We start from the raw sequence: 25804 nt of genomic DNA, 5'->3' as shown, positions 1-25804 counted from the left end.
TACATGCATTAACTTACTCTGTTACATTATACATTTAATTCAGAATTACTTGTTTGTTAATGTTAACTAAGGCAGCAAATGGTGTTAGAGGACCCGTAATGTAAAGCGCTTCCCTCTAACAGGGATTTAGCTTTATAGTATTTCTACATCAAAATCTATTAGTGCAAGTATGAAGATGTTATTGATAGAGACTCTGTAAGTCACTCTGTATAGGAGCATCTGCTGAATGCTGTAAATATAAATGTAGATGTTATTTATACTGTTTTTCTAATCTGTATTAAAGTGGATGTAATGACCACAGATAAAGGATTGCAAATGATCACAAATAGCTGCACTTTTACCGTTTAATGGTTTTGATCTTTACAAAAGAGGTAACACTGCAGATGTTCCTACAGACGCCATTAAAAAAAAAAAAATCTGAAAACAGTGTTTCATATAGTCATCTATATATTGAAAAGTACAAGTAATAATATTAATATTTTTAATAAAACAATAGCACAAATGACAATGACAACTGTAATAAAAGTGGATCAAAAAAAGTGACACTTTAGGCAAATAACACCAAACAATCAGGTAACAGAAACAAAATCAGCTGAAAGTTTCATTCTACTGTACGTCAAACACTTACAGTAAGTGCTATTTGTTTTACGCTTTATAAAATACATTAAAAAAAGCAGGAAGCAGTTTTATTTCCTTCAAGGAAAAGTACTATAAAATAAGTTACAGTACAGTGAATTTGTCTAAACTGACTTTGTTCCCGTCTTCCAGCCTCACATAAGCACAGACAGTTTCAGAAGTACATTGTACAGGAGTAAAAGATCATCTCTTCTCTTATAAAAGAACTGTTTCCCTACAACAGGAAGGGAAATCAGTCAGGATGTCAATAATTACACAAAACATAGTAAAATCACACACATGGGTGTGTGCACGGATGCGTGCATACACACTTGCTCACATCTACACCCACACACACACACACACGCACGCACGCACGCACACCTTTTTGCAGCTGAATGTTGAAATTTGCATAATTTTCATTTTGTTCTTTGTGCTGAAATATACGGTTGCTCTAATTACTTCATGGGCATGAATACAAAAAAATAAACACAAATACTTCATATCTGATAGTATGGCGTCCAGGAGGGGAGTCACACGTCGTCGGCTGACAGCGGTGGGATGTTGAACCTTGGTCTAGTGAAGAAAGCCATCTTCTCTCTGTTAGAGTAAAGGACAGGATGAGAACGTCGGAGCAGAGCCCAAGTGAGACAGAGAACATGACTCTGTAAGGGTGTGCATCTCTACTTACCCAATCATACAATCTCAGTATCACAATACATCAATGATCCAGCATATGAATGATAAATAAGCCAATGATTCATTATGATTTATACCACAGCTCTGATTAATTCTCATATTTGATTGTTCAGACGGTGTTGATTAAAGTAAGGAATAAAACCTGACAGTCTGTGCTGTTATACAAAAATAATGCATCATGGTTCATTATTTTCATATAACACCATGGTCTGGAGTGTGTTATTCGGCTTATACAATGGCAATTTGCCAACAATTACAACGTTTAATTTATTAATGAACAACATGTTGCACATTTTAAACGGTTTATAGTTAGATTTAATATTGCGGAGTTAGTTCTCACTAACATTAAAACTGAGATAAACAGTCATTCCCTCACCAGCCCCCCCCATCTGTCTCTCTCTCTCTCTCTCTCACACACACACACACACACACACACACACACACACACACCACGTAAAGCTCTCCCGAAACTGAGAGAGCTTACAACCAAGACTCCTACCATAAATGTTAAATAAATGTCTCTTAACAAAAAACTTCACCACATCAATGATTATAAAAATTATTTTTATGGAAGGCGTCTCAAGTGTCAGCACTTTGTAACAGTCAGAGGTAAAGCTGTAACTTTAAGCTTTCCACCACAGGAAAGTCTGCAGGACATATTTTTTGTCTTATTAAATGGAAATCAAGGGAATGACTGTTGGTGACTTATTCCACAACATTAAATGTAACTATACATGGATTAAAGCACAATCTTTAATAAATCTAAAACATAAATGAATCATTGGTAAATTGCTGAGGTATATAACCACAGTAATAAAGTATAAACACAGTGTAATGTGCTATTATAGGAAGTGGATCCATTTTGCACTGATAACAGAAACTCCACCCTGTTGCTGAATATTTTCCTATAACAGCATGCTTGGTTATTTCTTACATAATTTAACGTCCAATACAAATGTGTCTCAGATTTGTGCAAAGTTTATTTTTAATGAAGAAGATAATGATATGTAATAGTAATACAGTAAAAAGCTGTGTGTATCAGACTTTACAGTACAGAAGGACTTGTATCAATTCAGTCAGGACTGAACTCTCAACTTCTGCCTGACACACGCTGTTCGGAATTTTAAATATTAACACAGACAGATGGATTGGAATCACTGAATCATTACACCCCTGTTAACCAGATAAGAAGATTCACACAAGACTCAGACCATTAAGCTCACAATTCAAGCTCGAATGTTGAGGTACTAACAGCGGGGGAAAATGCAATGTGGAGCTGGAGGTGTACCTGAAAGTGTGCACAGGGAGCGGCTCTTTGTGGCTCTGGCCCCTCATCTGCAGCACTTCTTTAGAGGCCTTTCGCAACCTCCTCTCAGCTGCCTCCTCCTGCCTCTGCTCCTGTCTGCTCTGCATCGCCTGAGAGAGAGGGGGAGAGAGAGAGAGAGAGGGAGAGAGAGAGGGGGGAAGAAAATAAAACCAGAAAATGGAGATTAAAAGCAGGAACATGAGAACACTTCCATAAATGAAATACCAAACTTCCTTGAGATGTGAGTACACCAAAAGTCACTAAAAATGATTAAAAATCTTGTTTGCTCATGATCATAAACTACATGAACCATCTCCAAAAATCTGTGAGAAGATGCAATAACAGCAGAAACGGATGCACAGCAGTGAGTAAGGGCCATGGTTTTCTTTTCACTATGACAACAAGTACACAAGATTGCTGTCCTGTGTATTTATTTAATTTGAGACCATTGTTAACGTTAAGTTTTTTACATGATCTCCTATAAAACGGTTAGCATGTGAATTAGCAAACCTCTCATACAAACCCACCTCCAAGTATTTTTACATACTACTCTTCTAGATTAGTAAATAATTACTTTTTTAAACATATAAGGTCATACAGAGCAATTTTAGAAAACAAAATTTTTGAACAGAAGTCTTTGTATTTGTTTGACATTCATAAATACATTTCACAGAACAGCTAAAGTTAAATGCTAACAATTTAATGCTCTGTTTGACTAAAGCTACTTACAACTAGGAAAAAACAAAGAAAACGCCCATTCTTTTTGGAATCTGGAAATCAGGAAGGTGTTCTAAACCTTGAGTTCAGCATATGATGCCATACTGTTCACATTGTCAACAGTAAACAAACTCTCACTTCATTACTGTAAATGAGTTTATAGTAGTATTTAGTTCAGATCTATCAACAGAGACACATTAGCTGGTTAAATTTATAACACCTACCATACAGTTCACTGTTTTGAGGAAGTAAATACATCATGAATTCATTATTACTAATGTTAGCTGACTAGCTTGTTGCTAACAAAATATTTTAACTTGACATAAAAATTGACAAGGAAATCGGATGGCCAGTCATTTTTGGCACCCCTCCCCCACCTTCTAGCCCACAAACAGGTGAGTTTGTGCCTTTAGCAACCGTGTGCTCACGTGCACGTACAGTTACACGTCAGGTATAACACTGATCTAAAGTGTCTGTCCTACTGTTCACTCCACAGTGTTACTGCGATGTGTGTAGGTGTGCAGTACCTGTCTGTGGGCCTCTCGCAGGAGGTTGCGGAAGCGCTCGTCCCTCAGGGCCCAGTGAGGCAGATCCACTGGACCACGGACACTCTGAGGCCCCTGAACGCTCTGACTCGGCTCCTCCAACCTCATCTTCAGCTCTCTCAGAGCATTCAGCTCCTCACTCAGCTGCCTCTGCCGTGTGCGGCACGCCTGGAGGTCCAGCTCCAGATCCAGGGAGGTACGGGTGGGCTGCTCAGCCAGGGAGGAACGGTGAGGCTGCTGCAAGTCACACACACACACACATTATATATACAAACTGACTTTGTGACACTGGGGAGAAATTCATAATTCTTTCTTGAAAGATTCTGCCTTGATGCACAAAACATTTATATTTCTACAAATTTAAAATTTGAATTAAAATTTTAATTGCTGAAAGGAGAGACAAGTGACGCATAGTTACATTTTATATTTAAAAAAGTGCAATTTACTGTGTTTACATAGTTATTTCTTACATATTTATTACACAATTTACTTTGTAGGCATTACACTTACATTTAAATTACAATTTTGACATGTAAAAATCCACTAAGTCTTCACACAGGAACAATTCACAGTCAGACACAACACACAAACACAGATTGCAGCTGGTTTAATAGGACTGACTTCCTGATAGAACTTGTTTAAAATGTATTTCATACTAGCTCAGACAAAATCTCCCAAAAATGAGGTGCAAATGTTTTGGGTTTTTCTTGGTTTGATTTTTTTTTTTCTTTTTAAACCAAATGGCTTTATATTGACTATATAGACATCCTACATGAGGCAGAACATACTGGCATTGTAGAGCCTACATGGAGTACTATATGCTCAACTCACAGAAAGAGAGACTGACATAATGCCTGTTGGAAATTGTTAAACACTTACATGTAAAATCACTTTTAGGACACAAACTTTGTTTGTATTTAATTAGAAGTGAGGCATAGTTTTAAATAATAAGCAAAAGATAACAATTTATACCATAAAACACTTGAATTTATTCACATAGTTTTTCTGGAATTATGAAGGCAAGGAGCCAAAAGGATGTGGGGACGCTGTTTTCTAATAGACTTGTGTTAGGTGATTAAAAGCAGAACATTTCTGCCTTCAGTTAAGTAACATCATGAAAATTCAAACAGTATGCAAACACTGCTATTCATTCAGCCTGAATGGAAATCCAATAATCCTAGTGTTTTTCATGACGGAGGAAAATGATATTATTACTACAGTATGACAACTTGTCATACTTAAAAAACTCAATGCAGGCCATAGAAATATAAAGTTAAGAAGCATCAAGGTGAACAAAGTATCTTTTTCCCTATAGAAAGCCATGGTGTCATTATTCAGGATGATTCTTTTGCTCACCTGTTTGTATCTCAGTGTTCTTCTCTCCAGAGTGTTTCTGATAAAGGGGGACTTCTTTGGTAGAGTGGAGCTGTCACTGTCACTGCGGTACAGCTGAGAGAGAGAGAGAGAGAGAGAGAGAGCAAGAAAATGAGCCCCAAATGCAGCTAATCTTGATACAACAGCTTTGCAAGTGTATGTGTATGTGTGTGTGTCTCACACTCACCCTGCAGACATACTGGCTGCGGGCTCCAGGTGAGAATGTGTGTGAGCGTGACAGTGTGCTTGTGCGCAGGAATGGGGGGCCGTGTCCATATCGCCCTGGCCTCTCCTTAGGCTGCATTCGCATTAGCTCGGTGTTGGTTGCCTTGTCAACCTGAGAGCATATGAAGTGTGTGTGTTGTACACAAACAACAAGAACATGTAGACACAGAGCAGTATTAGGACTGACCAATGTTTACACCAAAGATATTTATTACTGCCATTTTATTTCATAAGACTTCTCCCTACTTTTTATATTTAAATAAACTCTTTTTTTTTTTTTTTTTAAGTAATACAACATGTGCAAAGTAACATTCTGTAAACACAAACCAAGGACTTGTTTATCTTCACTGGCTCTTTCCTAACTTTTTAAAATGTTTAAAAAAAAAAAAAAAAAAAAAAAAAAATTCTCAGTTTTTTTTTTTTATTTTTTTTTTTATTTTAAGGGAAAATAGGAAAAAGTTAAGCGTATGTAACTGAGTTACCTTTATGAGAGACCTGTCTGAATGAGGGCCACAGCGCCCCCCGGTGGCTATACACAAGCCCTCAGCACACAGACCCTCGGGACACGGAGAGGCGAACGCTGTGCTGTTACTGCAGCCACTATCCACTGATTCAGCCTGCCAACTCCTAACACACAAACGCAAACACAAACACATTGCAGGGGGTTTAATAGGATTGACTTGTTAAAAATGTAGTTCTTACTAGATCAGACCACAGAAGTCCAATTATTCTTTTTTCCCTTTTGTGATCAATTTTTGCTGATACTGATAAATCAGTTTAGGCTACTAAAAGTTACAGAGGCTATCATAACCTAACACCAAGTGATAAGCTTTACTGTATTAGATATAAAAATTAGTGGCACATGTGTGTATCAGTTTAAAGATACAGATGTTCCCAAGAGTTCACTACTTTATCAAAAGTTTAATACTGACCGTTATTAAAGCAGCAGCAATGATAATGATGATAACATACAGAGGAATGTACTGAGTCAGTGACAGATTTTAATTACAAAAAGATGATCATATTTATACACAAACATGTGTGAACAGGATATTTAGATATTCAGGTATATTTTAATTTCATTCAAGGATTGTTTTACATAATAATGTACCTCTCAGACACAGCCTCTCCTTGCTCTTCCTTCCTCTCGAGCTCCTCCTCACTCATATCCAGCTCTCTCTTCCCCTCGTTCAGCTGAGCCACCGCTGACACCTTCAGACACGCAGAACACAGGAGAGATCTCTCAGTATATGAGGATTAGAGATAGTAAACATGTGCACAGTTTGAGCTAGGTGTTCTCAGTGAGCTGTGTCCTTACCTGAGCTCTGCTACGCTCTTCATCCTCCTCCTCTTCCTCGTCCACACTGTGTCCAGGTTGGCACAGGCTTCTAGGCTCAGCCCTGTGGTTCTCCTGCTGCAGCAGCTGCACACGGTGCCACTGGAACAACATCTCCGTGCTGCTCGCACAATCAGCTAGTGGCACCTGAGCTGAGCCCTGCCACACACACACACACACACACACACACACACACACACACACACACACAAAATGCCATCAACCACTAATATAGAGGTTGGGAACTGACGGCGATGGTTAGACTTTAAAACCAAACAAGTGGTGTTTATGGAAACCATCACCTATTTCTAATATTGTTCATAATTGCATAGTTCGGTAACAGTGTGTGTAAAGTCTCGTCTCACCAGTAGTTCATCGTGCCCGAGGGGTCCAAGAGCACAGAGCTGCAGATGCAGGGCGTGGGAGACAGCGCCCCCTGCAGGCAGCAGGATCTGGAAACCCTCATTAAAGCTGAGAGTTGAGCGTGGCTCCTGGGCCTTGCAGCAGTAGTACGTGCATGGCCGACTGGAGTCCACGGGCAGCACATGCACCTTCACAAAGCTAAAAAAACATTATTTAAAAAAAAAAAAAAAAAAAAAAAAAAACACCTGTAGATTCAGTTATGGCCGGGAAGTAGCCTCTATACATTCCTCGTGTATTCTGACTACACAAGCTCATGTGTAAAGAAAAGCAGACTTACACTTTGTAGCCATCTCTCACAGTGGCCTTGCTCAGATTTCTCATTTGGAGCACGTGAAGCAGCAGAGACATGGAACTGGAATCATACCTGCAGAAATGAACCCAGAATGGCCTGATCAGAAATAACACCAACATTCTGCAGGGCCAGAGGCAATGAACATCACGTCACGTCACTCTCAGAGTAATTCTCAAAGTGGTGTATGTCAAGGCATTTCATTCTATTAATGACCTGATGACTGAAGTTCACTATGCATTAATACAGTATTTTATTTAGTTATAATAACCCCAATCGTCTGGTCACTTAAATTAAATAAGTATAATATTATACCAGCCATCTGAATTGTAGCAACTGAAACTGAAAAATGGAACTGGAAAATTCAAGCACCTTAAAAAATTCTTTTCCATTTTTAAAAAAAATGAATTTTATTGCTTTTTAAAATAGAAAGAATAATTTTTTGAAATTAATTAAAAACTGTCAATTAATGCTCCATTAAAAAATGACAAAATAATAAAAATACACTTTATTATTGACATTATTCACACTTATAATTATATTATAAGAGTGGGTCAAATGAAAACTTTAATTTATTTTATTTTTTTGTAAAATTCAATTAAAATCTAATTTCTGTCACACTTCTAAGGTTTTCATTTGTCTCACCCTTGTATTATTTAAAATACTTTTAAATTACATCATTCCACATATGTGAGCTAGCAAATAAAACAAATAATGTGAAATGTAAAAATGTAAAATGTATTATATGTAAATGTAAAACTATTATATTTACTCTGCATATTGATCAGAATGTCATGTTTTAAGATGGTGAATCAACTCTGTAGCAGGTAGGGCCTTGAGGAAAATGACTAATTTTTATTTTTTTTGTCCAAAACATTCTGTGCATCTCAAAAATGCTTCATTACAGATAGTCAAATTAAATTGAACTACAATTTTAAACGAAACAGGAAAAATGCTGTTTATATAATTCAAATTATTTGAAAAGTCTGTGTTGTAACCAGGGGGTCTTTAAATTTTATCTAAATTATTTTACAGTGAAAATGATCCCTAGAAGCAAAACAGGTCTGTGGGATGAGTGGTGAACTACAAAGAGAATCAGAGAGATAGAGCGAGAGATAGAGAGAGAAGGAGTGAGATAGACAGGCTTACAGGAGTCCCAGCTGGACCTGAGGGGATTCTGGAGTGCTGATTGCATCTCGGTTAAGCATGACCTCGTCTGTCTCCTCTGTCCTGCTGGGAAGAACCATTTCGCATAACGATCAAAACACAGACATCAACAGGCAATACAGAAAATCACATGCATCAACAAAAAACAAACAAAAAAATAACCCAAACTGCTTTATATTAATAACATATTCCCATAATGTGTGTGTAAACCTCAGTTTTGGAAAAGGGTCTGGGATTCTTTTTTACTTGAGAAACACGTGCATGGCATGAACAAGGTTTGCACTGCTTATCTTAGTATCGTCGTACTGGAAGTGTTTCTGGTAAGTGAAAGGTTACAGCAGGGTGCCAGAGAAACGCTTCATGTGCTCTCAGGGTTCTCAAACAGCACAAGAAATGGACAGAAGATCACACAGTTTCACACACTCCTGTGCAAAGCAGCTTCTCACCATTCATGAAAATGTATGTAGAAACAGGAATAATATTACATATTTTAATGCTAGTTAAATAGTGTGTGTGTTATTTTTTTAAATCATATTTTGGGAAAAACCTGATATGGTGAAATTTCGATATTTTCTACTATACCTATATATAATCATGAAAACTACATGCTTTCCTGAACTGAAGGAGCATCACAGACATTTTGGCCGCTGGTATCGAAATCACACTTAGCTAGCCAGGTTTTAGACATCTTTAAGCAGACTGGCTGCATGTACTGCTGTTTGTTAAACTAGCTCTTCACCCAGCATGACCTTTATAAGAAGATTATAAAGTAAATAAAAGCATCTCCATGTATTTGACAAAATATATTCATGATGTCTTAAGCTTGTGGTGTCAAATATGTTAAAGACAGAAACACCCAAAGCTGGCGAGAAACTGATTTTTTGTTTGCCAGAATTTAGCCACAGACTAAATTGATTTTTTAGGTTTTTCAAATCTATATCTCCGGGGTCGCTGATGCCAGTTCTCCCCTTTAACCAGGGCCTTTTTATATAAGAAATTATTATATAAATCCATTATATGGTGAATTTGTTATACGGTATGCCAACATCTGTGTTATAAGATGTGATGAAACGACAGAGTAAAAGTATATTGTTAAAAGATCATTAGAATGCTGGAAGTCTGAATAAAAAAATTAAAAAAAGTCCGCGACTATGCCAATGAAGTCCCAGGTTTTGAGTGTGAAAACACAGCATGATTGGTTAGCATCTCTGTGCCTAGGCTTCGTGCTCTCCTAGACACCTAGTCATGGATGGCTGCAAGGTTACAAAATTTATTCTTGACAAATACTCCTCCATGTGCTTTTTGAATTTTTTTGTATTGAGTGTGCGAGATATGTGTTTGTGTGTGTGTATATGTTAAAAATGCCACTCTAACCTTCTACTCCAGGCTTCAAACACTCCACTATCCGTGGCTAACACGTCTTCACTCATGCCGGCAGAGACGCGGCGAGCCCTGCGGCGGCCGCTCCGCTTCACACTGTTAGAGCGTAGAGTCACTCCTGCACCTCCACACACACACACACACACACACACACACACACACACACACACAGCCGATAGACACATGGCACACAACATGACATTAACAATTTAACACAGTCAACCAGGGATTAATCTTTGTTTTGGAGATAAAATTTTTTTTTTCCAAAAACTAAACCTGCTTAAAAGTGAAGACAACGGTACCAAGGAGGATTTCATGAGTGGCGAGTAAAAATGCAGTAGCAGGTGTCTGTGTGCTTGGCTAGCACATGTTTGATTACTTAATCATCATGTTGCACCTTTTAAAATCTTAACATGAACTCATTTACATTTTTGGGACACTTATAAAAATCTGCCAAACGATATGCAAAAGGTTGTTATGTTTATTCCAGTGTCACTCCTCACCTGCAGAGCTGTACAGGCCCTGAACACCACCGTCTCTGCTGCCCTTGGCCTCCAGTAGGTGAGCTGTAGTAGAGCCTCCTGCCTCTCCTTCTCCTGGAACAGCGGTTACCTGGTGGGTTTGAGTGTGGCCCCGGAGGCCCTCTAGCACCAGGCCGCGGCCGGCTAGCTCCATGTACTCCTCAGTCATTTGTGTTAGGGGGCAGTCCGGAGGGCCCGAGTGGTAGGGTGTGTCCATGGGAGAGCTGGGGGGAGAGAGGGAGGAGAGAGAAGAGCGCGACGAGAGGGACGTGAGAGACTGCGGAGCCTCATGGACCCGTTTGGGCCCTAGCACAGAAGAGACGTCTCTGCAGGAAGGCTCCACAGGCATGGGGTATCGCCAGGTGGGCTCAGGAATGTCCACACAGGCCTCCTGGCGCTCGTATTGGGGCACGCCGTAGATGTCGGTAAAGCTGAGTGAGCTCAGGGAGCCGCGGCTAGATGCTAACGAGCCCCGGCTTGAGGCCAGAGAACCACGGCTGCTGCTGGAGGACATGGTCAGGGTGCTGGCTGAGAGACTGAGAAGAGAGACGAGAGAATATAAGCTTATTTATGACTACATCAATTGATTAAACAATATTATTGTAATATAAAATTGCAACTATTTGGGACGTGGGCCATCTTCACATAGCTGTGACACTGCGGTGGTAGCGTGTGTGATGTTAGTACATGTGTATAATCTGTCGCAGTGGGCGTTTAAACACTGCATACACTTACTAGCCAGGTTACATGAAGAGAAAACATCACAGGCCAAAGGTTGTTCCCTCAGGCACTTCCTGAAGTATATTCGAACTTTCTTGACATATTCGTACCAGCACAACACTCACTACCAAATGATTACATAGTCTTTGCAGTGTAATGTTTTCTGTCATGCCTAGTAGTCACCTGGAGTGTCAAGACATCTTCAAGTCCAAGCAGACAAGCGCATGGATGTGTAAATCATACCTCTTGAGCTGAGAGTGGAGATAGGTTGTGATGCGGGTCGCCTCCTCCAACTGTCTCAGTAACACGTTCCTCTTCTCTTGCTGCAGTATCCTACACACACACACACACACACACACACACACACACAAAATGACTATATTTCAATGCAGTCTGAACAAACTCATTCCAGTCGTGGATTCCAAATAAACTGTTAAAATGTATCCTGTCAGAGTATACCAAGTAGATAACGTTAGGTCTGAGCGTTAGCAAAGTGCTTAATTGCTTCAGTTGTGTTTAACCCAAGACTTGAGTTACATCAGTTTCAGCAAATGTAAATGTTCTTTTTGGAGGGGGGAGAAAACAAAAAACAAAAAACAACCCACATCCTGCCTCACAATATCAGCTGGATACCACCGTTTCTAGAATATTTTACTTAAATTTAGTTTTCCTTAGAATTTCCATCAGCCATGTTAGTCACTGCAGGTTTACACAGTAATTATACATCCAGCTAGTAAATAATTAAACCGATTCCCCACCACCTTCTGACAGAAACTGAATTCAGACTGGTCTCAATCAATGTTCTCCAACATTTCTATTACTTTATTAACTAAATATTTTATCTTTAAATGGTACAAAGAAAAAAAAAAAAAAAAAAAAAAAAAAACACATTAATGCTACACATCAACCATGACATTTTAATCCCTTAATGAACATGCCCATACACTCCTGGGCAAAAAATGGCAAAATATTATTGCTTTTAATGGTCTTAACAAACAAATCACTGGTCAGGAAATTAGAAAGAATTAAACAAATAGATAAAGAAACTTAGCATGAGATAGCTTTCCCCTTTGATTTCTTTAGATGTTTAAGCCTTGGGGCCCTTGATGGGCTGCATGAGGTGGCAGCCCATTAGTCATTATGTGGCAGATAACCACATAATGACTAATCTTTTTATAATTAAAAAATAAATAAATAAATAAAATAAATAAAATTCCAGAAGATATTTTTGGAAGATTTTATACACGCAGATACGTGCTAGTTTGAGTTTTGCATCAAACATTTTAATCATTATTCCCCAAACTGTTCACTGCAGCTAAAGTAAACGAGCAAATGGTGGCACAGCAGGTCTCAGGAGTGCATTTGTTTAATTCTTGCTAATTTTCTGACCAATGATTTGTTGTTTAAGACCATTACAATTTTAATATTTACCATTTTGGTCTTGGCCTATTTTTTGTGCCCAGGATTATAGTGTCCAATGACATTTTATCATAAAATAACCTTCATGAATATTTTACTGGCGCCACAATATCATTCCTCATGAGCAGCAAATCAGCATTGCCTTACGGCGTCCTCTGTGCCCCTGCTGAGGCAATGAGGGTGCCCTTATTTACTCAAAAGCATCTACACTAGACCACCATGGCTGAGTGATTGTGATGCACAACAATGCCTCCATGATGATGGTTTGGAATTCAATATCAAATGTTTACTGCTCTTCTGTGTCTTCTTGCTGATAACACCTCTTGTCATGGAGGCTCTTGGGTTTAGTCTCTACAGGCAGCAGTTAGCACACATGCAGTCCAGCAAACTGGAACATTCTTCATCTCAAAACACATCACCTTACTTAGTTAGCATGTGGATGCTGACCTTTGGTTGGCCCCCTGGCTCTGTGAGCTCTGGGCTTTCTGCACCTCCTCCTCCAGCCTGTGTCTCTCCTCCTCCAGCTGGACCAGCACCTCCGGGGGGTGATGCTGCTCACTGAGGAGGGTCAGCTCCTGCAGGAGCGCCTCCTTCTCCTTCAGCAGCTGCAGACAGTCACGATCCCGATCGGCCTCGGCACGTCCTGACCAGCTCTCGCTGTCCAACTTGGCCAGCTGGTGCTGGATGCTGGACACTCTGAAAGGGAGATGCAGAGTAGTGAGGATGTGAGAATATGTGCAATTTTTCGACGTTTCAAGAGTTCGGTAGATGGTTAACAGTTCTAGCTCTGCAGATTTTCTGAAAAGGAAAGCCTCTGTTGTAGGGTTTTATAGAGCACTATTAAGAGTCCCCCCAGAAGAGCAAAGCGTTAGATGTGCTATGATTACCACAGAGAAGAATTTCGACATGATCCTCTGAGTTAACTGAGTGTTGACTACCCAAACAACTGCATTTAGACTTCAATTTTAAGCTTCTAGCATGCAGGTTTTCCATTCCTTCCTCAATACAAAGAGTCTACATTCTGTCATTCATTCATTCATCTGTAATAAGTGCTTTATCAGGTTAGAGTCGAGGTGGATCCAGAGCCTCTCCCGGGAACACTGGGTTTAAGGCAGGAATTACAATCCTGGTTGGGACACCAGTCCACCACAGGGCACCTCAGACACACACATTCACAATTTAGAGTAGCCAGTCAACTTCCCGACATGATTTTGGGAGGTGGGAGGAAACCGGAGAACCCGAAGTAAACTCACACAGACATGAGGAGAACATGTGAAACTCCACACAGACAGTAAACCAAACTCATGATGGATCAAGGGACCATGCAGCTGTGAGGTACCAATGCTACCTGCTAAATTCTTGTTTTGCAGCAATTTCCCATACACTATAGATGTGGTAAATAGAAGCCAAGTTAAAAAAAAATGCTAGAATATTCATATAATATTTACAGATATTCAGATAATTCTGTAGATAGAAATGTTCTATAAATCAAGAGTTTCTTATAACACACTAAATTGAACATAAGAAGGCTTTGGTAATTACGAGACAGATGTTAAATAAGATAAGAATGGTAAACTCTGTAGGAGTCTGACAGCTCAGCTTTAAAGAGTCTGAAACAGCTGTAAAAAGTGACCTTATCATTTTGGAAGTTATAGCTCCTGCCTGCTAACAGCATGTAGTAAAACATGAGTGAGCCATTGGTAGATCCTGAAATGTGTGTTTTGGATTTCAGAAGGCATGACTCAGTGAGAGAGCATGCAAGTTTCCACAGGTTTTCCCCGTCCACTCATTTTTCCATGGCTAGCGTGCACTTTCACCATGGCAACTAGCGTCTCATAAGGAAGGTCCTCTTGCTGTCAGTGTGATATATGGAGCAGTGCTGCGTTGTCTTTAGTGTAATCATGACATTTTGTAAACATAGAGGAGAATAAAAGCAGAATAAGACGTTTCACAAATGGTCTCTGGGTCAAACTTAGCAAAAATGTGCACATAAACCAGTTTCAGTACTAGGCATGAGGCAGAGTGAATCTACATGACTCTTAATGGTAGCAGTGTGAACATGACTGAAGACACTCCTGCCCTGGGCAAGTCTGCGTTTCACAGAAAAACCAAACAGAGCCAGACGGAGTCACACAGCTGATAAAGCGTGTGATCACCAGACTCTCAGCCCAGAGAAAAGTAATCTTCAAAAACTCTTCTGTTGGAGGCTTAAAGCTTAAACACAGAGACAGTGCAAATAAACCAAACTTATACAACACACTTGCATATGATACAGTGGATTTCTTATTTTAAATGTAGTCTTTTTGTTGTACATACCATTACCTGATTCATTGCCACATGGGAAATTAAAAAATACACAAAATATACTTAAAGAAATATATTTTAGAGGGGAAAAAATAACAGTATTCTAGAGTCATGTGGAGAGTTGGACTTACTTTTTCTTGGCCTCTTCATACTGCCAGGTGAGCCTGACTTTGTCAACTAATGGGGACGAATCCTGGGAATCAAAGTGGAAAAACAAGTTCACAAATTACAAAAATGATCCTGCTGTGAACTGCAGTAGTAAGTTAAAAAAAATCTGGTGTCTGGTATGTTGTCTCAGAGCCAGTGTATTTTATAAATTATTTGAAGTATTTAAATCTACAGTGCATTTTACGAAGTTAAATCTTTAGCAGAGGTCCCATCTCTTGGTTTGTTTTAATGGGAGAAATTTTGTAAGAGTAAATCTGTGTACTGCTGAAGAAATTGCAAATTTTAGTCTCCAATTAAGCTCAAATTAATCTCCACTCAATCTGATTTGGTGCAACAAAAGCTTATAATGATGCTTTTTATAGAATTGCTTGTGAAAATGTTACTTTAGATGCAAGGTTTTAGACTGTTTATGTTTTAAACCCAACTCTTTTACCCCCATTGTGTGAAATAAGAGCGATTGTGAATGGTGCATTCAAGTACACTGCGTACGGAAAACACACTCCATCACATAGTGCTTTTATACTGCAGAACTACTGAATTCCTGAATCTGATTGGTCAGAATGTGTTGATTAATTTTCTATTAAAGCACAGATCTGACAATAGTGCTGCCTGCAATTTAAATTACAGGTTTATTATAATATACTTGTTCTCATCTATTTCTACATTAACAACTCACTCAATTTGATAGCGGATGCTTCACACAATCTAAGGCTACCAATAAATGGATTTAATAAGATGTGCTGTTATTTAACAGCAGAAACATAACTGTTGGCATGGTGAAGCTTTCTGTAAAGCAACATTTATTTAACATTTAGTGAAGGAGTCTCCAGTGTCAGCGCTTTGCAATACTCAGAAACTCTTCTGCCATGGGAGAGTCTTCCCCCAGACTCCCACCCTCTTATATTTTATTCCTTACATACAGACCTTAGTGTCACTGCCAAACTATTTTCCTTGTGCTTTCTGTTTCTCATGCACTGTATAAAATTTTCCAGGTTCTTTCCACTTTTTCTGCATTACTGACCTCTCCAATCAGGTCAGTCTGACAGCCGGCGTCGGTGTATTGCTGCCCGCTGACTGAGTCTCCCGGAGCCACGGAGATGGTGGCCACCTCATTTACAGAGTCACTGATGGAAAGGTTGTGAAAATTCCCCGTCAGCTTAGCCAGGCTCTGCACAGAAAGAGACAAGAAAAAGACAGAAAGAGGAGAGGCAAATGAAAAAGGGATCGATTTGGTGCTGTGACATTTTTAATATCATCCGAGCTATTCGTGGATGTCACATAGAATTCAAGGCAAATAAATTAAATGGTAGTGTTTCGCTATTTATATGAAGGTTTCATTCATTAGACCAACAGTTCAGGGGATTGTTTTTGTAAATCTGTTTAGTCATCAGGAAACAATCAATGCATTGTAGTAGTAAGATTTGGCCTTGCGTTGAGCTCATGAACACATTTCATCATTCCTCTACCGAATGGTGGGGAATCCCCGCTGTATCTAAACACACCATTGACGTTATAAGGTAAACATGATGTCAGGGTCTGGAGGTGTGAACTGGCTTGAAATCAGCGGGGTAAACATGCCAGAACAGCACTGTAAGTAGGTGATAGGTGGTGCTGCAGACTTTCCACTCTGTTCAGAGCTGCAAGTCCAGTCACTAATACTTAATACTATGACACAAGTTCAGAGGATTCATTCAGTTTTTATTTGTGTGGCAAAATTTCTTCAAAATGACAGCACAAGTCTCTCGGGCCAGACTCGGTACTCCTTGGTCCGATCAATTTATTCAGTATAGCTCAAAAATTAGCCCTTTAAAACAATGCTTAAAGTCAGCCAAATCATTTTGAAAGCCATAAAATGGTTTCTATATAGAATAAAAGTTTCTTGATATATTTGTGCCATATAATGTCATTAGTTTACAGAAAAGCACAAAACATACCTCATTAAGAAATTCATAAACTCTCCTAAACCTACATGGTTCTACATCCTTTTTGTAGTAAATGTTTGTGCTGCATGCTCTGCATTTGCATATCGGAACATGATTGGCTCTTACATTTTATGACACAATAACACTTGTCACATGTTAAATCCTAATACCGATTTTCTAATGAAATTTTAATCTCCCGATATCCTAAAAAAAGAAAAGAAAAAAAAGTTCTAAAAGTTCGAGAGCAAGAATTTTCTTACTTGAGCACCATTATTATGTTCTAATAAAGGAAAAAAAATTGTTTTATAAAGTTTAAGATGCACTTTATACTGTAAGGTGGGGACAAAATATTTCCCACATGGTGGCAGTATTCAGCATGCTATGAAGTTTAACCAAAAAAAAAAAAGTTATAAAATAAAATAAAATAAAATAGGGGCCAGGGACTTTAAAGACAACTACAAATTAAAAAAAAAAAATTTAACCATGTTAATTCATGTCCCTCATCAAACTGCATAATTCATCAGCAGTAATCCCTCAAAAGATTAAATTCTTTATCCATCGTCTTGTGATTTTTTTTTTCCCCTTACACAACCATGAAAGCACAGTTGGGGAGAATATTAACCAATAATATCAAGTCCTGTTTCACCTCCTCCTACCCCAACCATCATCGAGAGAACAGGTTTAGCTGTTTCTCTCACATATGCATGTCATTTTATTAAAGAAAAATGTTTTATGAAGTCAGTTTCACACTGCCTGTAGTAGTGCTAACAGCCTGCCCAAATGCGCCTGGTGTGTTATGTGATAGTGCAGGAGAAGAAGAGGGTGATGGAAGTGTTAGAGCAGCAGCTCACCTGGATGAGGTCCTGCCTCTCCTTCTCGCCCGAGCTGATAGCCTTCTTTATGCTGCGTAGTTCATTAAAGATGGCCTGCGCTTCATCCAGTTTATAATTCGTCTGACTGCTGGACATCTTCCGGTCAATTCTGTAATGAAACCACAACGATAGACAAACATCAGAATAACTCCTGCGTCTTTATTTCCAGCAGTGACTCCATGACACCATGATATGCAGACTAAACACAACAAACTACAGGAAAGTATCCGGGTCTCGTCGCACACATCAGCACAGTTTCCCAGAAAGGGGTAAAAGTAAAACTGAGCATTGAGTTATAAACGAGACTCGAATCTCAAATGCACATTAGCAATGGGATTGTGAAAGCCTTCGAGGAGCTCGTGGATTTGGTTGGATAGTCTGCTTAACCCACTAGCCACGCTGGAATAATATTGGTTTAACTTCTTATTGGATGAACCACTGGTCTTAAATTCATGACGAACACACAAATGAAACTGAAGCCAGTCCTGGTAAAGCCTCTCATTGTGCTTTTTTTTTTTTTTTTCCCCTTAAAGCAACAGAACATGTGTCCACACACACATAGCGTGAGAGATATGACAATATATTATATATCACAGCACAATACAAAAAAATTTTACTTCTTCCAGAGTTGTAGAATGTCATAAAAAAAGTTATAAAACAATCTTGTGATACATTGATACCTATGAAAAATCTGACATAATTTATCATGGCATCAATATTATATAGTCATATAGCCCAACACTCGCGCACACACACATCATGTGTAGAAAAACAGAATACATGATTGTGTGTGTGACTGGGGACATGTTCTGGTGCTGCATGTGCGTTACGCTTGAAATGTTGAGCAGAGAAACAAAATGGCATTCCTGCAAACATGAGGAAACCTGGGCTCGGGTCCTGTACTGTACTGTCATGCACGCTACAATATTTCATACCTGTAGTGCATTCAACACACTTGAACATATCTGAGTCATGGCAAAGCTTGAGGCCCAGCTTCAGTTTCTCTGCTTTTTCCCCCCCCTTTAAACAATGCAGTTATTTCAGTGATGGTGGCGAACATACTAACATCTGGCTCTGTTTAATTCCAGGTTCAGGAAAAAAAAAAGAATAATGGAAAAATTTTCAGCTAAAGACATCATCAGGAAACGTCACTGACAACTAAAAACACATGATCACTGCCAGAAATGCTGACTTGGAAAGCTCCGTCCACATCCACAGAATGTGCCAACCCTGCGATCATGATTTTGTTGGCTTCCATTTTATTGCTCATGACCGAGCATGATATTAGCAAGCTTGAGTAAAACCGGAGGTTAGATACGTTTTTATTGCACTAAATTGTGTTATCAGTGGTGACTTGCTTGTGTCTTTATTTAATGATTGATTGGTGTATTTGTATCATTTCACTCATTATCACGCTGCCCCACACACACTGTTTAAACATCCTAAATACCCGCTCATTCATTTTCTCAGCAGGCAAAATTTCCTTGTACAAGTTTTGGCAGAACTAACAGAACACTTAACCCAACCATCCTGGTTTTTTCTTTCAAGTACTTAAAGCCAATAATAAGCCTTCTTTAAATAACCACCACATTAAAGAGAAAAGAAAGGGATCAGTTGAGAACAATCATAGAGAGAGTTGTCTTCATCAGTTGCTTTCTGGCAGCGGTCCCACACTCCTGCCACGTGCTCCTTCCTGCAGCCACCTTCCTCCAACATCAGGTACTCACTGCCTCCTCCTCCTCCTCCTCCTCCTCCTCCTCAATGCTCTCCACACAAGCAGGCCTTTGTTTCCCCTCAAACCTGCAGCTTCCATGGACAGCCCTGCCCGGTCTGCCCCACATCTCCGTCTGCCCAGCACTGAGTGCCCCACCCTCAACACACACACACACACACACACACGCACACGCACACGCACACACACACACAGCTCTGCACTACATCATCACAGTACCTCCATACCAAGCTCCCACACAGAGCCATGCTCCCAATGCTTCATCTCCTCTTCCTTTTGCTGTACCGCATGCTTGTTATTTTCAATTGGCAAAACAAGTTCTGCTCTGGTATTTGTGCATTTCTATTAACATGGACTATAACATCTATTCATGTTTTATCTGATGTAACATTTGTCTTTGTACTGTGTTAGATGTGCATGTATATTATTATGTATGCTATTTAAAGAAGAAAACATGACGGGGTGAAGTTGATTATTCTCCAATAAATAAATAACGTCCGCAAAACAAGTTAGTTATCACTTAGCAGCTATACATGTTCCCTCTCCAGCCTCTTTTTTCCCCTCGCTCTTGAAGTTAATAAGACAAAAAAATCCAGCTTGTCATGTTACCAAGAAACCCCAAAGTGCAAAGACCTCTGTCCTGAAGACCTTCCCCTGTTGGGAAATTTAAAGGAAGAGCTTAACTTCTGATTGTTACACTAACAGTGGAGTATACTTGATAACACTTTATAATATTTAAAGTGTTTTTTTTTTATAGAAAATGTCACAATATCAACAATTATATATGCTTGTTAAAAAAGAAAAATCAGGTTATGTGGAGCATCCGCCATACAAGCCCATGTGCAACTTGTTACTGCAGAAACAACAACGTATTAGAACACGCAGATTAACCTGTGAAATGGCGAAAAATTAATCAATTTTGACCAATCAGATTCAAAAATTCAACAGTGCTGTGGTATAAATTATTATTTTAAAACTGTTTAATGAGTTTTATCTTTTCTGGCAAGAGACAATAAATGAAACTATTGACTTTAGAATCCTATGTGTGTGATTTTAAGACATATAACCAATTAATTTTGACCAATGAGAACACTGGGCGCGAGGTAGGTATATACGTTTGCAATTTTCTTTTTCTTCTTTTTCTTTTTTAAAGAACGCTCACTCTGAATTAGGGTAGAGGTCTGAAATGCACCCTCACGCCGTCTAGACACTTCTGACTCACCAGTGATTGTGTTGTTTTTGTTGTGTGGATGCTCCAGTTAAGCCAGTCGACTCATTACGGCCCTGACTTACAGGCCCAGACGCTCTCATTAAGAGGAAAACAGGACTGTCTGTCACATTAGGCTCAAACCACAGGCAGGAGAAAAACTGTACAGTGACTACGACCTGATTAGATATACATATATACAGTTATTCTCCTCCGTTTCTTGTTGTATATAACATTGTGCAGAACCTTACTTGTTTAAGTGATTTAAATTTGGATTAAACCCATTCAACACAGCGTGTACTATAATAGGAAAATAATCAAACACGCTGTGCCTTTTACCCATTTATAGTTGTATTTAATGTTGTGCAAAGTCCACAAGACAAGTTAGCTCCTGTTATATGTTATAAGAGCTAGTTAGAAAGAAACTGAAAAGCTTTCCCATGGTGGAAAACTTACTGACTGAAACTTCTGACACTGTTGACTCCTTCCATAAATGTTAAATAAATGTCTCCTTACAGAAAGCTTCATCACATCAGTGATTATATTTTTCTTTATTAAATAACATATCATTTAATCCATTTATTATTAGTCATATAAATATAGAGCGTCCGCAATCCAAGGCCCTGTGAATAAGTTGTTACTATAGAAACAGCAACATATTAGAAAGAGAGCATTAATATAAACGCGTGATTTGCCTTAAACATGCACTACTCTCAGATTTTACATAAATATATAAATATAATGGTGAGTTATAATGGTGAGATTTTCATCATTGTAATATTAAAAAAAGAAAAAAAAAGAAAAAGGAGGCCTTCCTGGCTGTGCTTCAGAGACTGCTGGAGGTTCCCGCACCCCACTCTGAGAACTACAGATAGACTCTTTTCCTAAATAACATTAGAGCAGGGACGGCACCTCAATCTTCTTTAAAACATTGCTTTAAGCTGCTATTCTGGGAGCCACTTGAGTTGTGTTCTATCTAAAAGATAAGCCTGCTCACTGGGACGCAGGAAGAAGTGAGGAATTTGCTGCCAGATATCTCTGTTTTTCAAACTACACTTTTCAGCCCCTCTACCTCCCTCCTCTCTATGTCTCTCTCCCTCTCCCTCTCTCTCTCTCTTTCCTGCCTTGGCTCTCTCCACTCCACTGGTGCATCCTCTTCCTGAGGTGGAGTCTCCTTTTCCAGAACACCATGTCACACATACACAACTACGCGTTTGTTTTTGTGACATTTCAGGACATAACATTACATGTACGTAACGTATATTGTTAGCTCTATGTAATAATTATGTTTTATACCTTAAGAATAGTTTTTTTCCCTTTAAGGTTTGATACAAATGATAAATACAGTATAGCTTTTATTTTTTTAAAAAAAGTGCTTTATGTTGTTAGGACTATCTTGTTGGTTACCTCTGTTTTTGTCTGGATTTCCTACATAGTCAGGTCCTATCGGTTCACACAAAAAAAAAAGCACACACATTTGTCATACTATCCTTGTGAGAGTTTTTTTTTTTTTTTTAAATAAAAACATTATTTTTTTCCTTGTGAGGACCAGCCAAATGTCTCCATAATGTCAAAACTGTCAGACATTCCTATCCTTGTGGTGACACCTGGTCCCCACCAACATATAAAAACATGTCCCCCCACCACCACACAAGCGCGCGTGTGACGTCCCCTTAAACACGCCTAAAACCCCTAAAAAAATGAGCCGTGAGGTTTTAAGCAGGCCCTGTCCACTGCAGCTATTTTAAGAATGCTCCACTATGAGGTAAATGTTGCTTTTGCTGCTTCACTGAACTGAATAATGCTCACAATTACATAATATACTCACTCTGAACTACACTGTCCATAAAAACAAGTCTAAATTTTATTGCAGGTAGTAAGGAGTGATGGTAAGAGTGTGAGAGAAAATTAGTGAGAGCATTGTTTGGGCTGCTTGGGTTCTAAGATCGTGTGCTATAATCACACAGCATTTAGGGCTTGCTACATAAACAGTTCCACATTTAGCCCCACTGGTTTCTGGGATACGTGTGTACTGTGTTTGCCATATGGAGTGTAAATGTGGTGTTGGTCTGCGATATAAAGGTGGTCAGTTGGCAGAAGAGCGGTATGAAACAGCTTTTACGTCTTGTGTATGCTGAAGCCGTAATGCTTATGGTGAACTAGTTAGTTAAGTACATTAATACAGATACAAATGAGTATATAAATAAATACTCGGAGCAGCTGTAGTCATTCTCCTCTTCTAAAAAAACGTGTGAAGTAGCATGTTGTGTTTGTGCCCATCAACAAGAGTCAGCAAGTCCTTGGCCAATGTTTCAGCAGTGAGCTCTCACTGGATTGCACTTAAAAGATATTTGTGTCCGGCTAGCTTTTTTTTTTTATATATACACGTTTGTGCTGGCAGGACAGTCCGCTTTGCATTGCTCTTTATTTTGCTCGGTTATGTTCGTGTTTCCGATTCTGATCCAAGCAATCGAATTAAGCCGACTTGTAGAAGTTCTACTGACAGACCAGGCACAATCAGCTTGTCCAGGACTAGTGATATTTCCACCCCTGCTTTAGATGTAAACTCGGTCCCCTTCGTTGTTGCTATTGATGAATAGTTGCTGTTTTTCTTGGCCGTTATTTAAATGTTGCTGACCGATAGCTTCACCTTTTCCCACCCTGAGTGTGACATCACAAACATGGCTGAAATGTGAATATGGTGAATTCTCATAGCTGTTGTCATGAGCTGGGTCTCAAATTGCATCCTATAACCTTGTACGCAAAGTTATTTAGGATGTAGCCTACTATTTTAGTGTATTCTGGAGTACACACTTTAGATGAGTTTGTACATGAAAGCAATGTAAAATAAACAATATACTAACATAGAACAGCATTTGAGACAGCTCTAGTTTGCTCAGTCTGCCACTGACGTTGCATCATTTTTTGTTACAATGCCTCCACTGTTAGGACTGGTATTGCACCACGCGGATGAGTAGCAGTAATTTCCAACAAGGCTCACAATCATCATACCAAAGGAGTGCGGGACAATATGCCCCCACAAAAAAGCTGTCTTGTGTATGTATACTGGTTAAAATCAAACATACAGCTATGCACACATTTCGGTTGGGCATGAACCTTCTCACAGACTTTAGGATACAAATTCACATTCAAGCTTTGAGTTTCAGTGACTTTTACCAATCTTATGGAAGTGTGGTAGTACTTTTATCCAAGGGTCTCAGTGAAGAGTCTCATTGGAAAGTCCGGTAATTGATAAACGAACAGTCATGGAGTTTTCAGGAACTGCAAGCTCAGTGGTTATGGTTCTTTGTCGGTGGTTGTGAGTTTAAATCTCAGGCCAGAGAGCTGCTACTGGGTTTATGAAAAAGGCTCTTTCACCTATAGGTTTCTCTGGATACATTCAGGGGCGGACAAATCTATATTCTGGGCACCCAGGAGAAGACGATTACACATCTGGACTATTCATAGTTACAGACTAGTAGGTTCAACAACCAGAAAAAGACCCTAATCCTTACTGACTTAATGATTTGATGCATATGTTTAAATGTAATGCAATTCACAGTGATGGGATGCACTTTGATGCTGTAACAACAGCGCATGCTTCTGAATTCCACTGCTTGAAAGATTGATTTTTACAAGGTGGATTATTTAGATGATCTTTTCAGAAACAGTCACCAAACTGAGCAAAATAAAGTGCAATGCAAAGCTGTCATATAACTCTCCTGCTAGCACAACATGAAGTCAATTTTTGGTTAAACATATCACTAAATCTCATAGCCATTGATTTGGTGGCCTTTTGTCGAGGGCATAAAAAGGATGTGCTACATTAGAAACTTTGTTAGAAAAGGATAATCATCATGTACTTGATTTTTTTCCCCCATTAGTCTGTATTAATTCAATACATAGCTTGGCATACATTATTCCATTACATTATCTTCTACTTTTTAGCCAAGTCAGTGAGGTTTCCAGGCAACCAAAACATGGGCTAGCTAATTAATTCATAACTTGTCCAGCCCTTAAAAAAAAAAAAAAAAAAAAAAAAGCACCTGCCAAATAAATAAATGTTAATGTCTGAATCTGATACCAAAATGCTTAAACCCTGCCAAAGTCAATGTGCACTGACACTCTACATGCAAGAACCCCAACACACAGAGTAGGCCAAATACACTGGGAATTAAAGGCACCTTTCTAGTGAAGCTCCAAACAAAGGGAAGGATAAATAGGTGGAATAGATGTGGCTTGTATTTCACTTTCCACATGCATGTGTATGTGTAAAACTCACTCTTGTAGTGTCTCTACTCCCATTTCCTTGAATTGCAGCTCCTGTCTCATCTGGGCCAGCTCCTGTTTGAGCCTAGAAAGCTGGGGACACAACAGCTGGAATTATAATAGATGTTACATACAGATTACACACATACACACACACACACACATTATATATATATATAAATATAAGCACTGGAAGGGTTTTACACAAACACACATAGCGGACTTCTGTCAATACAGGGTGTGGGAGGGGGGAATCTTGGGAAGCAGAGTCATCACTAAACAGAAAGGTCTCACACCACCACCCCTAACCCACACATACAGGAAGAGGAAAAGGCCCTGCCCACACATACACACACACACCCTCAAAAACACATTCCAGTAGTACCCTAGCTCTGCAGTGTGAGCTGATTCTGCTGAGATCTTCTGAATAAATATTTCAGCACTAAAGTAAGAAGGAAATGTTTGTTATAAGAGTAAAATGGCTACTTAAAGTGTCACTGCTTGTTTGGGAATATGTGTGATGTAACTCATACTGTATATATACACAACAATCATAACTTCAATCCCGGGAAACCAGAGTTTGCTAATCAGTCC

The 25804-nt window shown here is 39.1% G+C and overlaps 1 protein-coding gene across 5 annotated transcripts in view; it reads right to left on the bottom strand.

The window, feature by feature from the left end:
• Nucleotides 1–330: 330 nt before the first annotated feature.
• The window catches only part of wwc3 (WWC family member 3), a 54392-nt gene continuing 28918 nt past the window's right edge, over nt 331–25804 (bottom strand). The window contains exons 5-23 of one of the 5 annotated variants that reach the window (XM_034314801.2): nt 25224–25303; nt 17982–18111; nt 16230–16376; nt 15172–15233; nt 13184–13432; nt 11561–11650; nt 10580–11133; nt 10071–10200; nt 8679–8762; nt 7518–7604; nt 7183–7378; nt 6800–6976; nt 6593–6693; nt 5964–6108; nt 5444–5593; nt 5239–5331; nt 3865–4116; nt 2603–2730; nt 331–1215 (exon numbers count right to left, since the gene is read on the bottom strand). In XM_034314801.2, coding sequence (XP_034170692.1) covers nt 1149–1215; nt 2603–2730; nt 3865–4116; nt 5239–5331; nt 5444–5593; nt 5964–6108; nt 6593–6693; nt 6800–6976; nt 7183–7378; nt 7518–7604; nt 8679–8762; nt 10071–10200; nt 10580–11133; nt 11561–11650; nt 13184–13432; nt 15172–15233; nt 16230–16376; nt 17982–18111; nt 25224–25303 — 2922 coding nt within the window. In that variant the 3' untranslated portion in view covers nt 331–1148. Of the gene's footprint in view, nt 1216–2602; nt 2731–3864; nt 4120–5238; nt 5332–5443; nt 5594–5963; nt 6109–6592; nt 6694–6799; nt 6977–7182; nt 7379–7517; nt 7605–8678; nt 8763–10070; nt 10201–10579; nt 11134–11560; nt 11651–13183; nt 13433–15171; nt 15234–16229; nt 16377–17981; nt 18112–25223; nt 25304–25804 lie in introns of all 5 variants that reach the window. The other 4 variants (XM_034314792.2, XM_034314798.2, XM_034314804.2 and 1 more) reach the window with 4 other exon arrangements.

This window comes from Pangasianodon hypophthalmus, chromosome 2 (genome assembly GCF_027358585.1).
Source record: "Pangasianodon hypophthalmus isolate fPanHyp1 chromosome 2, fPanHyp1.pri, whole genome shotgun sequence".
In the NCBI taxonomy this organism is placed as follows: domain Eukaryota; kingdom Metazoa; phylum Chordata; class Actinopteri; order Siluriformes; family Pangasiidae; genus Pangasianodon; species Pangasianodon hypophthalmus.
The sequence above is the reverse complement of the archived record's forward strand: the minus strand, read 5'-3'. Positions and strand labels throughout refer to the sequence as shown.